General features: G+C 29.9%; 2 protein-coding genes across 7 annotated transcripts in view; one reads left to right on the top strand and one right to left on the bottom strand.

Annotated features, from left to right (window-relative positions):
- The window catches only part of LOC124955575 (RING finger protein 17), a 187,258-nt gene extending 178,759 nt beyond the window's left edge, over positions 1-8,499 (bottom strand). The window contains exons 1-5 of one of the 4 annotated variants that reach the window (XM_047510175.1): positions 8,093-8,499; positions 7,373-7,645; positions 7,203-7,285; positions 6,924-7,124; positions 6,752-6,832 (exon numbers count right to left, since the gene is read on the bottom strand). In XM_047510175.1, the coding sequence (XP_047366131.1) occupies positions 6,752-6,832; positions 6,924-7,124; positions 7,203-7,285; positions 7,373-7,645; positions 8,093-8,201 (747 nt within the window). In that variant the 5' untranslated portion in view covers positions 8,202-8,499. The remainder of the gene's footprint in view (positions 1-6,751; positions 6,833-6,923; positions 7,125-7,202; positions 7,286-7,372; positions 7,646-8,092) is intronic. The other 3 variants (XM_047510176.1, XM_047510178.1, XM_047510179.1) reach the window with 3 other exon arrangements.
- The window catches only part of LOC124955576 (putative uncharacterized protein DDB_G0292292), a 66,512-nt gene extending 55,798 nt beyond the window's left edge, over positions 1-10,714 (top strand). The window contains exons 3-5 of one of the 3 annotated variants that reach the window (XM_047510185.1): positions 3,228-5,188; positions 5,380-5,683; positions 10,347-10,714. In XM_047510185.1, the coding sequence (XP_047366141.1) occupies positions 3,228-5,188; positions 5,380-5,683; positions 10,347-10,456 (2,375 nt within the window). In that variant the 3' untranslated portion in view covers positions 10,457-10,714. Of the gene's footprint in view, positions 1-1,910; positions 1,968-3,227; positions 5,189-5,379; positions 6,057-10,346 lie in introns of those variants that run through there. The other 2 variants (XM_047510183.1, XM_047510184.1) reach the window with 2 other exon arrangements.
- The last annotated feature ends 2,367 nt before the right edge of the window (positions 10,715-13,081 follow it).

The raw sequence follows: 13,081 nt of genomic DNA, 5'->3' as shown, positions 1-13,081 counted from the left end.
AATAAGTGGATTGGGATGGGGGTGGGATAGGGTCGGCGTAGTAGTGGGATTGAACGGGTGGCATGAGATGAGAGGATATACGATACAAGAAAAAGAGAAAAAAATATAAAAAAAAAAAAAAAAAAAAAAAAAAAAACAAAAAAAAAATATGGTACTCGTCTAGTTAAGCCCAAAGGACGATACGTGTATCCTTATGCAAATAAATACATTAAGAGAACCAGAGAACCATAGAGAGAGTAAAGGAAAGGGAAAGAGAGAGAGAGAGAGAGAGAGAGAGAGAGAGAATGAGAAAGAAAAAAGAAAAAAAGAGGAAAGGATGGAGGCGGAGTTATTCGCGCTTTGTAAACTTTCAGAACAAACGCTCCTTTCTCCCCGACTACACCTCTAACTTTATATCTACCTAACTACCACCTATCCAGCTTTCTCTCTTTAACCAAAGTAAAGGTGAAAATGAAGAGGGACTTGCTTCACCGCACGCGCTCTTTTGCGGATTTTTCAATCACGTTCGGTACTGACAGGATTAATAAAGGAAAACGGCGCTCACCGAATTTCCAGACTCATTTCATCCAGAATCGAATTGGATTTCGTGGTTCTACTCGTTCTATTCTTTATCTCTATGTAACCGAATGATAAAAAGAGTACAAGAGGTGTTGAAACACTCTACCTACCTACCTACCTATCTACCTATCTCACTCACTCACTCATTCATTCTCTCTCTCTCTCTCTCTCTCTCAAACCTCCCACACCCTTTCCTCTCTACCCTCATTCTCTCCTTTTGTCTTTTCCTGTCTTTCGATTGTTCGTCCCTTTGATGTGCTTCAATGGATAGGGCATAGCATTCTACCCTCTTGTTCTCTCGCGGCGAAAGGGTATATCAAAATAAAAAAAAAAAAAAAAAAAAAAGAAAATATATAAAGGAAAAGAGAGATGGAGAAAGAGAGGGGGAAAAAATATGTATATATATATATATATATATATATATGTACAGAGTTAGATATATAGGGATACAGAATTGTGCAGTTTGTTAGATCGACACTAAATAATCGGTTTATAAAAATTCATGGCCAATTTAGGAAGGAGAGTGTTATATTCGAGTACTATCCTATGCCTGACAGCCATTCATTCGCAACTACTCGTTCAGAATCAGCGAATTAAAAAAAGATGCAAAAGAAACAGGGAAAGAGAGTTTGTGTGTGTGTGTGAAAGAGAGACCGACGATATATATACATAGAAGTATAGTACATACAATGTATGTACAAATGTATGTACATTTTCTCCTGGATCATCACACTTTCCACAAATTTCCTCCTTCGGTGCATAGAACGAACGATCCATCACCAATAGACACAACAATACAAGGATTGTGATGTATCGAACTAACCCTCCTCCTCATTGCTTCTCTAATTACTTACAAAACTCACGCAATTCGTGAATAATAGGTTGCTTTTGTACAGAATATAATAAACCTAAGCTACATTTCGGGAATGAAGTATTGAAAAGAAAGAAAAACAAAAAAAAAAAGAAAAAAAAAGGGGGAAGGGAGAAAATTTTTCGGAATCGATGTGTTAAAAAGAGAAAAAAAAAAAAAGAAAAAATACTACATCGTTGCTTTGTTAAAAGGATATACGAATATTCGCATAGACGTATTTATAAAATCTATAAAATAATATCGTGTAGGAAACGACGAATTACGAATTATATAGAAGGAATAATAGAAATATATATAATCGTATGATAAAATCAAAAGATTAAGATTATGTTGGTTTAGTATTAGATTGTAAGAAATTGAAAGTATAATATTCTAAGTGTGCGTTAAAAAAAAAAAAAAAAAAAAAAATGTTATTCAGTGCGTAAAATGAATAAAATTCGACTAAGAAGGAGACGAAAATATGTGTGCGTTTAACATTTGATGGACGAAAAGGGAAAAAGTTATATAAATTATATAAAGATATATAAAGGTATATAAGGTGTGTATATATATATATACACACACATACACACACGCGCACGCACAAAACTATGTATACATATACATAGAAAGGGTGAAGGGAAAAAATCGGTATGCTTTTAGTAATCCGGAAACGTTGACACGAATATATCTTCTCGCGAAAGAATTCACTGCCTCTCGAATATGCTTGTATGACTTTCGAGCGAATCCTGAGTTATATGTATCGAAATCCAATGAAAGGGGAAGGGAGGGATGAAATATAAGGGACGTATAGGAACGGGGGAAGGAGGGGGATAAGCTACGAGGTGATAGCGAAAGGTAAATGCATGTGTGTAGGTACGATGAGATGGAATCGTAACAAATATTTTTCCTTTTAATTTAATTTCTGCACTCGACGAAGTGCAAAAGAGCGTTATCATCTCACCTTTATTTTTCGCACGATAACAGAAATCCTAAGATTAATTCGAATTAGACACAAAAAAAAAAAAAAAAAAGAAAAATAAAAAATAAAAAAAAAGATAATAATTAAAGACAATAGAAAGAGAATTTATACGAAATACGAATAATGTAATAATGTAATTTGTAAAAAAATTTTAATAATCTTTTCGAACAACTGTGTCATCGTAGTATATGTAAAAATAAATTTGATCGGGATGAATTATTTCATTTATTACGTTAGATTTTTAACGATTATCGATAGAAATATATATCTACGTTTTTATATCAAATGAAATATATATATATATATATATATATATATATATATCGAATAGCAATGGTGGTTAAACTTATTGGTGTTCTCAAGCTCATAAACCCGATATCTCTTCTCTCTTTCTCTCTCGTGGGAGTAAACAATGTTTGTAGGAAGCTCTGCTTCGAAGTTAAACCGAGTGCAGGGTGTCTGCCTCCCTCCCTCCTCCCTCCCACCGATCTAACAACCTCTCGTAGAACATCTCATCTCGCGGTTGAAAATCTTTTCCAGATTGAAAAAAAAAAAAGATTTCCGAACGAAGCACTCGCTTTTTTTCCCCCACGTAGAAATTTCGACGATTTTCTATCGTATATATTTTCTTTCTCATAATGAAATAAAATGATAAAATAAAGTAAAATATATGAACTATATGAACGTCATAAGTTCACGTTATATTATAATATCATTCACTTCCTTTTTTTCTATTTTATTTGATATTACCGATATTAATAATCACAAAAAGAGGAGTGGGGGGTTGGATAAAGGGAACAGAAAAGGAAAAATAATTCTCGTCATCTTCGTTTTCAGAATTATCGATGAAAGCTCGCAGTGCAAAAGAAACTAACGTAACAGAATCCAGCTTGATGAACCAGGATGCTGGGAGAGATGAAGATGATGGGGAAAGTGATATTACGTTCGCTGAATTTAAAGAAAGATATAGAAGGCTTATACCTTATATGGCATTTTACGCTGCTAATAATAATTTAAACGTCGTATCGTCGACAATAAATGGAAAGAATTTTGTCAAGGTACCATCGAACGACGAAATTACGTTATTGAGAAGATCGCAACAATATCGACCAACGTTCTCTCGAATAAACGTCGAAGGTACGAGAAATGTTTTGAACAATTATAGAACTAATAACGTTCAAAATCAATTGAGAAAATTTGTTCCTTCTGTTCAATATGATCCAAACGATAACAACGGTGATACGGATTATTTCATACCAATAAGATACAATTCCAAAGCAAATCACGTTGATTATTATTCAACCACCCCGTATAATTTGTACAATCAAGAAGAAAAACAATTGCACGAAGAAATAACAAATCCTAATGTGGATAATATACAAAAGGATAATAATAATAATGATGATGATAATGATGATAATGATCCTCGATATGGTAGACCTATTCGACCCTATATTTCAACAGGGAATATAAGGGAATATGTTAATAGGAATCAAGGATTGAAACCTATACAAACGAATTTCCCTCAAGATTACGTCTATGATCACATAAGTGGTACAACGTCAAAAGGAAAGACCATAGTTGATATTAATTATCCAAGTGAAGACATAGAATCCCTTCGTTATATTCCCCAGTCGATAATTTCTAAAGGTACGCAACAAACGATTAACATTCTCGATACTATTCCTCCTCCTTCTCCTCCTCCACCACCTCCTCCATCTTCTCCTCTTCTATCTCCACTACTTCCTCCTCCTCCTCCTCCTCCTCCTCCTCCTCCTCCTCCTACTCCTACTCCTACTTCTAATCCTATTCCTAATGGAAGACAACCAGTCAATGTTATTCCGCAAAGGAATTTAAATTTTATTAATATAAATCCAATAATAGAGAGTTTTCAATTAACCGAACGTCTACCCGAGACACTGGATAAAAATAATTTGGATAATAGTATAAAAACTCTCATTGAGATATTAAATATTCTTCATAACGCGAAAAAAGAGGAATTCCCACAATTACCTCAATCATCATCGTTATCCGATTTACCATCCGTAATTGATAGACCGATTCAAAGAAGACCTTATTCTAATTATTATCCAAAATTACGTCCAAATACAAGACCAAAAGTTATTACGGAATCTAGATTTCCAACTGTGCCAACGTCTTTGTTAATAACGGATGATCCGGATCGTTTAAAATCGACATCTTCTTACGTTAATGAAGTCAAAGCTAAAGTTATTGTTAAACCTGTTGTTTATACGATTGACGATTTTAAATCAACTCCTTCCTATAAGGACAATGAATTTAGATTGGTTACACCTAAAATACCTGTGCAACCGAGTTATACGCTTACGGACGAAAACAATGGTAAAAAAGTTGTATATTTTGATAACCCTTATGTGCCTCAAGATATTACTCAGCAAAACAATAAAAACAATAACAACAAGAACAATAACAATAAGAACAAAAATCCATTGGAAATATCTACTCAACATTCTTATGAAATCACGGAGGATCTCAGTGACGATATTATAGATCCGGATCGTTTTAAAATACCACAAATAATTACTGAGACAACGACGAAGACGTTGTTGGCTACACCTGAAAAAAATGTCGTCGAACAAAATGAAATTTCTACAATGCGTCCTTCAACGGTAAATCATCATCCGTCATTGAAGTACGGTGTAACACGTGGCAAACCGAACGTCGATTATCCCGCATACGCTGTTATACCGGATACCGAATTTAGTTGTAAGAAGCAACGTTACAAAGGATTTTTCGGTGATCCATCGACCGGTTGTCAGGTAAGAAAAAAAGAAAATTAATACCATTAAATCGATTCTCTAATTTCCTTCTTGGCTTGAATACAAATTTACTTGATGATAATTTTTCTAATTGTCCTTATATCTTTTTTTCTTTATCATCATTATTATCATTATTATTATTTTATTTTATTTTATTTTATTTTATTTTATTCCCTTTTTTTTGTTCCAAGGTATGGCATTACTGCGATCTTAATGGAGGCAAATCATCATTCTTATGTCCAAACGGTACTATCTTTAGTCAGGTTGCATTAACATGCGATTGGTGGTTCAATGTCAAATGCGAATCTACGACACAATTGTACGTTTTAAACGAACGTCTATACAAATATATACTTCCGATAATGCCAAAATTCCCGGAAGACTTCACCGGTCCAGAGGTCGATCGATATTTAGAGATCAAATTCAAGGAAATGGAAGCTAAGCTAAAGGAGAAAAAATTAAAGAAACAACAGGAACGAAAGGACAAAGCCAAGGGCAAGATACAAACGATCGACGATAACAATAACAAAACTCGTGAATAATAATTTTTAATTACAAATAGAAAATTAAATAACAATTATTATGATCCCATTTAACGTATATCATACGTATCTCGTTGCCATTGCAATTTGTTTGCAAAAAGGAGGAACAAAAAAAAAAAAGAAAAAAGAAAAAAAAAAAAGGGAAAAGAAAAATCGTGATTCTCAAATTATATTTCGTGTAGTAAAATAAGATTATTTATAGTAACAAATAATATCTGTACTTAGGTGAAAACAATGATAATTTTAAAATATAACATTAGAAGGTCAAAAAAAATAATGTAACGTATGTATGTATGTATGTATGTATATGTCATAAAAATTTTGCCTCATTTTTTATTTTTTCTTTTCTTTTTTTTTTTTTTCTTTTTTTATTATTTTTTTTTTTTATTTTTATTATCATTATTCAAATTAATAAAAATTAATTTTCTGTTTATACCGATCATAGTAGCAGAATTTTTTTTTTTTTTTTTTTTTTTTTTTTTTCCTTTATAGAAATGTGAGCGGGTATAAAATGGCTGATGATATTCATAAGTATTTTCTCCCTCTCTAGTCATACATGCTTACTATGTAATTATTTATAACAGAATGTGCTCAGTTAATTGAATATTATTGTACCTAAATGTTTATAATAAAAGACTTTCTATAATAGTCCTTTATATAAACATAAACTTTACTTATAATATATATATATATACATACACACATTTATATATATATATATATATGTGTATGTATGTATGTATGTATGTATATATATGTGAGTAATGTTAATGTTAAATGTTGATATAAATTTCATCCATGTAAGAAGAACATTTGATAAATGTTACTGCGATGCATCATAAACAAATGAAAAATGTATAAACACCATGTAAAGTTATAAACGCATAATAAATCTATTTATTACTCTTTTTTTTTTTCTTTTTTTTTTTTTTGTTTTTCTAGAATCCACAAAGTTTCACAATTACCTATCACAATGTCATCCTTTTTTTATTATAACAAAATATCAAATAAAAATGCTTACCTTTAATGTTTGAAGAACACGGTGTAGACTCTCTGCGACATCATTGTAAGCTTTGTTAAAATTGTCCATTAATTCTTGATTCTAAAAAGAAAAATTAAAATTTATTAGATATCTTGAAATATTGTCTTTTAAGATATAGAAAAATAAAAAGTAAAACAAGACAGGTGCTAACCTTTTCTAACAATGAGATATGATTATGCTTTGAATGATAACGTAACATACAATGTGAACAACTAGATATTTTACAATCATTACAAAAATAACCAGCATATTCATTGCAAGTATTAGAGCAAACACTGAATATTGTCAAAGGCATATCTTTTATTTCATTAATTAAAATTTTGGAATGATTTTGTAATGCCTTTCCATGTATCTGTGAAACAATGAAATGATATATCTAATAATACTTAATGAAATAAAGAAAAAATATATAAGTCATTTATAAACCTACCTTTGAATAACATGTTTGACAATAAAGAGCATTACATTGTGGACATCGTAAGGTAGCTTCTATTTCACATTCATGACAGTGACCTTTTTCAAGAATAAAATTCACTATAATATTGAAAAACTATATAAAGAGTTTATAAATATATATATGCAATAGTATCAATTAGAAACCTGCGATTTGAAATAGCCGTGCTTTTGGAACAACTGTTTGAGTAAAAGAAATATCTGGTTCTTCTAATAAGTATGGTTGATGACTTGCAACAAATAACAAACCCAATGTATAAATATTTAAGGGATACATTTCACTTTTTTTCTCATTAATTTCCACAAGCTCACAGCACAATGAGCAAGATATATCAGGATATAATTTTGCACACCCATAGCAAATAGAATGTCCACATTCCATTAACAATGGAATTTGTTTTCCACGCAATGTTAAAACTTCTGAAATTAAAGAAATGAAAGAAACAAAAAGAAATAAAGATAATATCATTTAAGAAAAATATTTGTTCAAATTTAACAAATAATCCATTGTAACTTTATCTATTGTAATTATATTGCTATATTAAAAATATATTTTAACCTTTGATAGATATAAAGAAATTCAATCATAATAAATTTCATTCTTTTCAATATTTGACATTTTGTATTGTACCAATGCAATATATTATGGATTTGAAAAAAAAAGAAAAAAAGAAGAAAGAAAAAAGAAGAAAGAAGAAAGAAGAAAAAGAAACAAGAAGTAGAAGTAGAAGAGGAAGAAGCTTAATTCTTAATGTTTCTTTTTCAAACAAAAAAAAAAAAAAAAATATTAAGCTTATAAAGGTGATCAATTTGATTAAAAGAAAAGGAAACAAAAGTAAATAGAAATTAATAATAAAATATATTTACCTCGTACGATAAATAGACATTTGCAATGGACGCATGTTATATTTTTCAGCTTGATCCTTGGAAAATTATAATTTGGCGCATCTTTATTGGGATCACGATAACCAAACATTGTTATTCGTCGAAATGAGAAGGAAAAAAGAAAAATTAACAATCCGACAATCGAATGTTCGCGAAATAACACGTTATTTTTATTTACGATTGATAACTATAAAGATAATTATACTTCTTTCTTACGCGAAATCACTACATACTAATGGAAAAGGCAAACGCCGCGACTTATGGTTTCACTGTTTTTGAATCTACTGCCAGGGATGGCGCTCGAATTTTCAGGTACCACGTCCAATAATATTTATTTAATTTCATCCTATAGATATTTTACAATTTTTCTCCACTCATTCTCTCTGAATATTATTTAATAAAAATCCATTGTCAATGTTCCTTTTAAATTAATAAAATAACTTGATAAAATATTGTTATAATATATATATATATATATATATGTATATGTATGTGTGTATATGTTGGTGTATATATAATAATAAATATTTTAATTTGTTCGACGAACACGAGGAAGCAATTTGCGAGGAGGTAATTAGAGAATAGAAGGAAAAGAAAAAAGAAAAAAAGGGAAAAAAAATGGAAGAAAAAAGAAAGAAAGAGAAAAAAAATGTTACTCGTTGAAAAGCAATTTACTTAAAATCAGTAGCGCCAAAATTCAATTAGTCATTTTTCGATGCAACAACGGCACAAACCGTTTGGAAACGGAAAATATTATTCGTATGGTAATAGATGTATATATATATATATATATATATATATATATATATATATATCTTTTTTTTATAAAAATGAGTTTTATATATGTACATACATATGTATACACACACATACATACACAAAGACACACATATATATATATATGTATAGAGAAAAAAAAATTTATGCAAAATAATGATAAAATTTACAGGTTATATGTGATAAAATATTACTTAAAGTGTCACTACTAATGTAAATCGGTTAATAACATTATAACGTTTCAATATGAAAAACGATTATGATTGATGTTATGTTATCTCGAACATTATGTTTACATCGAACAATCATGTATTATTGTTTGTACGAGGAAATAGATTGTTATTTTTTCTTTTCTCCTTTTTTTCTTTTTGTTGTTACTTTTCTCTTTTTCTCTCTCTCTCTCTCTCTCTCTCTCTCTCTTGTTCGTTAAAGGTTAAACACTTAATACGTAAAATACATTTCTAAATAAATATATTTACGTAGTACGTAAAATGAGGTTATTTCTCGAAACGAAAATTTATTTTCATACATTGACGATAAATATTCTTTTTATTCGTATCCGTATATACGTCCTTATTTATTTTCTTTTCTTTATTTGTTTTTATTTTTCTCTTTTTTTTTTTTTTTTTTTTTTTTTTTCTTTTCTTTTCTCTTTTCTTTCCTTCGCCACGAAGAAAAGATACGTACGTTCTATTTCGTACGTAAAAAAAAAAAAAAAAAAAAAAAAGAAAAAAGAAAAAAAAAAATAATTTCTTAAAGAATAATTTTACTTAAGAGGAGAGAAATTATTTTTTGAAATTTAATTTGAAAATTGACAAAGGTTTAATTAAAGATAATAACGTTACGATATATTTCTAATATTTGATACTTGAAAACTTTCAAAGTGATTCTTTTGTTTTTCTTCCTCCCCCCCCCCTCCCTCTCTTTACTCCTCCAGCTTGTCAGTTCTTTTGAAAAGTTTTAAAAACATTAATTATTTTACTTATTTAAATACTTCATCCATATATATATCTGATACAAAATCTATTATCACTATTGATACTAATATGTAATACGTAGTAGTAAAACGCGTTACACGTAAATACATACGTAAAAATGTATTTCAAATATTTATTCTTTTAATTTAGAAATTAGCTCGATATGGATCGATTGGATCGATTGAAACGATCAATATATCTTCTATATACATATATATATATACATATGTGCGATCCAACGTATAATCGTATTTCTAATGTACGTGCTAAGTCTACATAACCTAAAAAAAAAAAAAAGAACATAAAAGAAGAAAAAGAAAAAAAGAATTAAAAACAGGAAAACGATAGAAGAAACGTGTTTCAAAAAAAAAAAAAAGAAAAAAGAGAGAAAAGAGAGAAAAGAAAGAAAGAAGAGGGCAAAAAAATCCAAACAAAACAGCACCAACGTTTCCGTACGATTGGAAAGGTTACGTGATAACGAGAAACCGAGAAGGAAAAAAGAAGAAAAAGAAAGGAAGAAAGAAAGAAAAGGAAAGAAAAGGAAAGAAATAAAAATGATGAGGAGAAAGACGATCCATTCGACGCTCGCTAAGTCAAAATCGTTTCCATGCGGAAGCTCCGATCTTTATTTTTAAAAAGATCGCAAAGACCGTTAACGTAGCTTATGACGATTCTTGTCAGCTGTTGCTGCTGCTGCTGCTGCTGTCTGGCGAGCAGAAGAGTCGACACTGACGATCACGTGCTCGTCCGAATATTATCAGAGGGCCAATCAAAAGCGTAGGAAATAAATAAACGAACGAACGAACAAATAAGTAAATTAAAAAAAAAAAAAAAAAAAAAAAAAAAAAAAAAGAGAAAGAAAAAAAAATTAATGACAAATAAAAAAGAAAAGAAAAATAATATATTTACGTAGTTAAATACACACGACAATTTGTATCTACGAATAAAATATAAAATATTACGTTTATCGACGATGATGACGATGATAGATCGATCGACATATTGAAATTTAGTATCGTTAAAAAAAGAAAAAAAGTAATTCCTCAATTTCTTCACATCATCGATAAATATTTTTTTTCTCACAACGACGAACGAAATAATAACGAATGAACTAATACAAAGTAAAGTTGTTTGATAATGAAGAAAGAAAAAAAAAAAAGAAAACGTACGTACATCTTATTATTATTAATCGAATATAATCGAAAGAAAAAAATCTTTCCTCTGTCATAGGATAGAATGAATCGACAAAGTTGATTGGAATAAGTTTATAAAAGAGATGGCGTTGATGACTCTAGCGATGTACTTTGACTGACGATCGTGCGTATTGAGGAGAGGGATTCTGTTTATATGTAGCAAACGTATAATATAAGCAAGGACATACACATATGCATATATATATATATATACACATACATACACTCATCGTATAAACGTACGTCGACACGTCGAAGGTAAACACGTATATCATACACACATATATGAATAAAACGTACATACATATACACACATCATACATACATACATACATATATATATATATATATATATATATATATATATATAAAATGTTTCTAGGCGTAAATTCGCAAGTCGCGTGCCAGATGCCGCTGCGATCTCGTGACCAGCCACGCGGAATCCAACAAAAATGTAAGAAGAAAAAAAAAAAAGAAAACAAAACAAAATAAAAATAGAAAAAAAAGAAGAAAGAGGAAGCGAAGAAGAAGAAGAAGAAGAAGAAGAAGAAGAAGAAGAAGAAGAAGAAGAAGTAAAAGGTAATATAGGAAAAAATAATAGAAAAGAATAAAGTATGGAGATATCGGATGGACAGATTAAAGAGGAAAAAGCAGGATATAAACGAGGATATGGATATATATATATATATTTATGGATGAGGATGAGGATGAGGATAGGAGAGAGAAGAAAAAGAAAAAGGAAAAAAAAAGATGAAGAAGAAGGAAAGTGGGTAAGCGGTAGAGTTACGTCGTAATGGTCTAAGAGATTCTAGGTGCGGTCGCGGCCAAGGGTCCGTTATAATCCCACCCAATAGCTACCGTCGTAGCCCAATGAACAAGATGCCTTTACATTTTACTTCCTCAATGCTTGAATTTCTTCTTCTACTTTTATTTCTATTTCTTCATCTTCATCTTCATCTTCATCTTCATCTTCATCTTTTTCTTCTACATTTTTCTTCTTCTTCTTCTTCTTTTTTTTTTTTCTTTTTTTTTCTTTTTTCATTTACCTCATTACGCGTCGAGAGATATTTCTCGAACATTCCACAAATTTAATTTATTTATCATCTTGTTAGATATGAAATATTTCCACGTTCAATGCTATGATAAAAATGAAATTTCTTAAATTATAACATTGTAAACGTTAAAGGAGAGACAGATGGATCTACGTTTATAATTTATATATTTTAAAGTATATAACGATTGTTATGATTATAAACGATATTATTCAATTTCACTTGAATCAATAAGTTTTAATTAGTTTTATATATCTATAAATGATATTAGTATAGTTCTCTTTTTTTTTCTCTCTCTCTCTCTTTTCTTTTCCTTTTTCTCTTTTTTTTTTTTTTTTTTTTTTTTTTTTTCTTATTAAATATCTTTCAATATATCGATCAAGTCGAATTAAGAATATAATTTTGTAATAAATTTCATTCTTGGTAGTAAATAATAGTAAAGTTTTCCATTATTTAAAAATTCGTGGTAATGTTATTGCGTAATAATATGAACAAATTTTTATAGGTTGAAAATGTATTACATGAAGGATTCTGTTCTTTCTTCTCCTTTTTTTTTTTTTTATTCTCTCTCTCTCTCTCTCTCTCTCTCCCCCTCTTTGTACTCATTTTTTCTATCTGATTTTCCAATCCATTCTTGACGTTACAAAGAGGAAAAGTTGCATCGTCGAGAGAAATATTGATCGATGACGTTAGATTTTCTCGTGAGTCTCTCGTGATCGATGAAAACTAATATGGGTACAGTAAACAGAGTTCTCTCTCTCTTTCTCTTGCATACACACATACATACACACACACACACACACTCACACACACTCACACACACACACACACTTACACATACAGACATGCACACATGCACACTATTTCTCTCTCTCTTTTTCTCGCAGTCTCTCTTTCCCTCTTCTACTCTATCATTCGATGTAAAAAAAGAAAAAGGAAAAAAAAAAAAAAAGAATTGCTGACTTCATTTAT

Source organism: Vespa velutina, chromosome 18, assembly GCF_912470025.1.
Source record: "Vespa velutina chromosome 18, iVesVel2.1, whole genome shotgun sequence".
NCBI lineage: Eukaryota > Metazoa > Arthropoda > Insecta > Hymenoptera > Vespidae > Vespa > Vespa velutina.
This window is presented reverse-complemented; position numbering and strand designations above follow the sequence as displayed.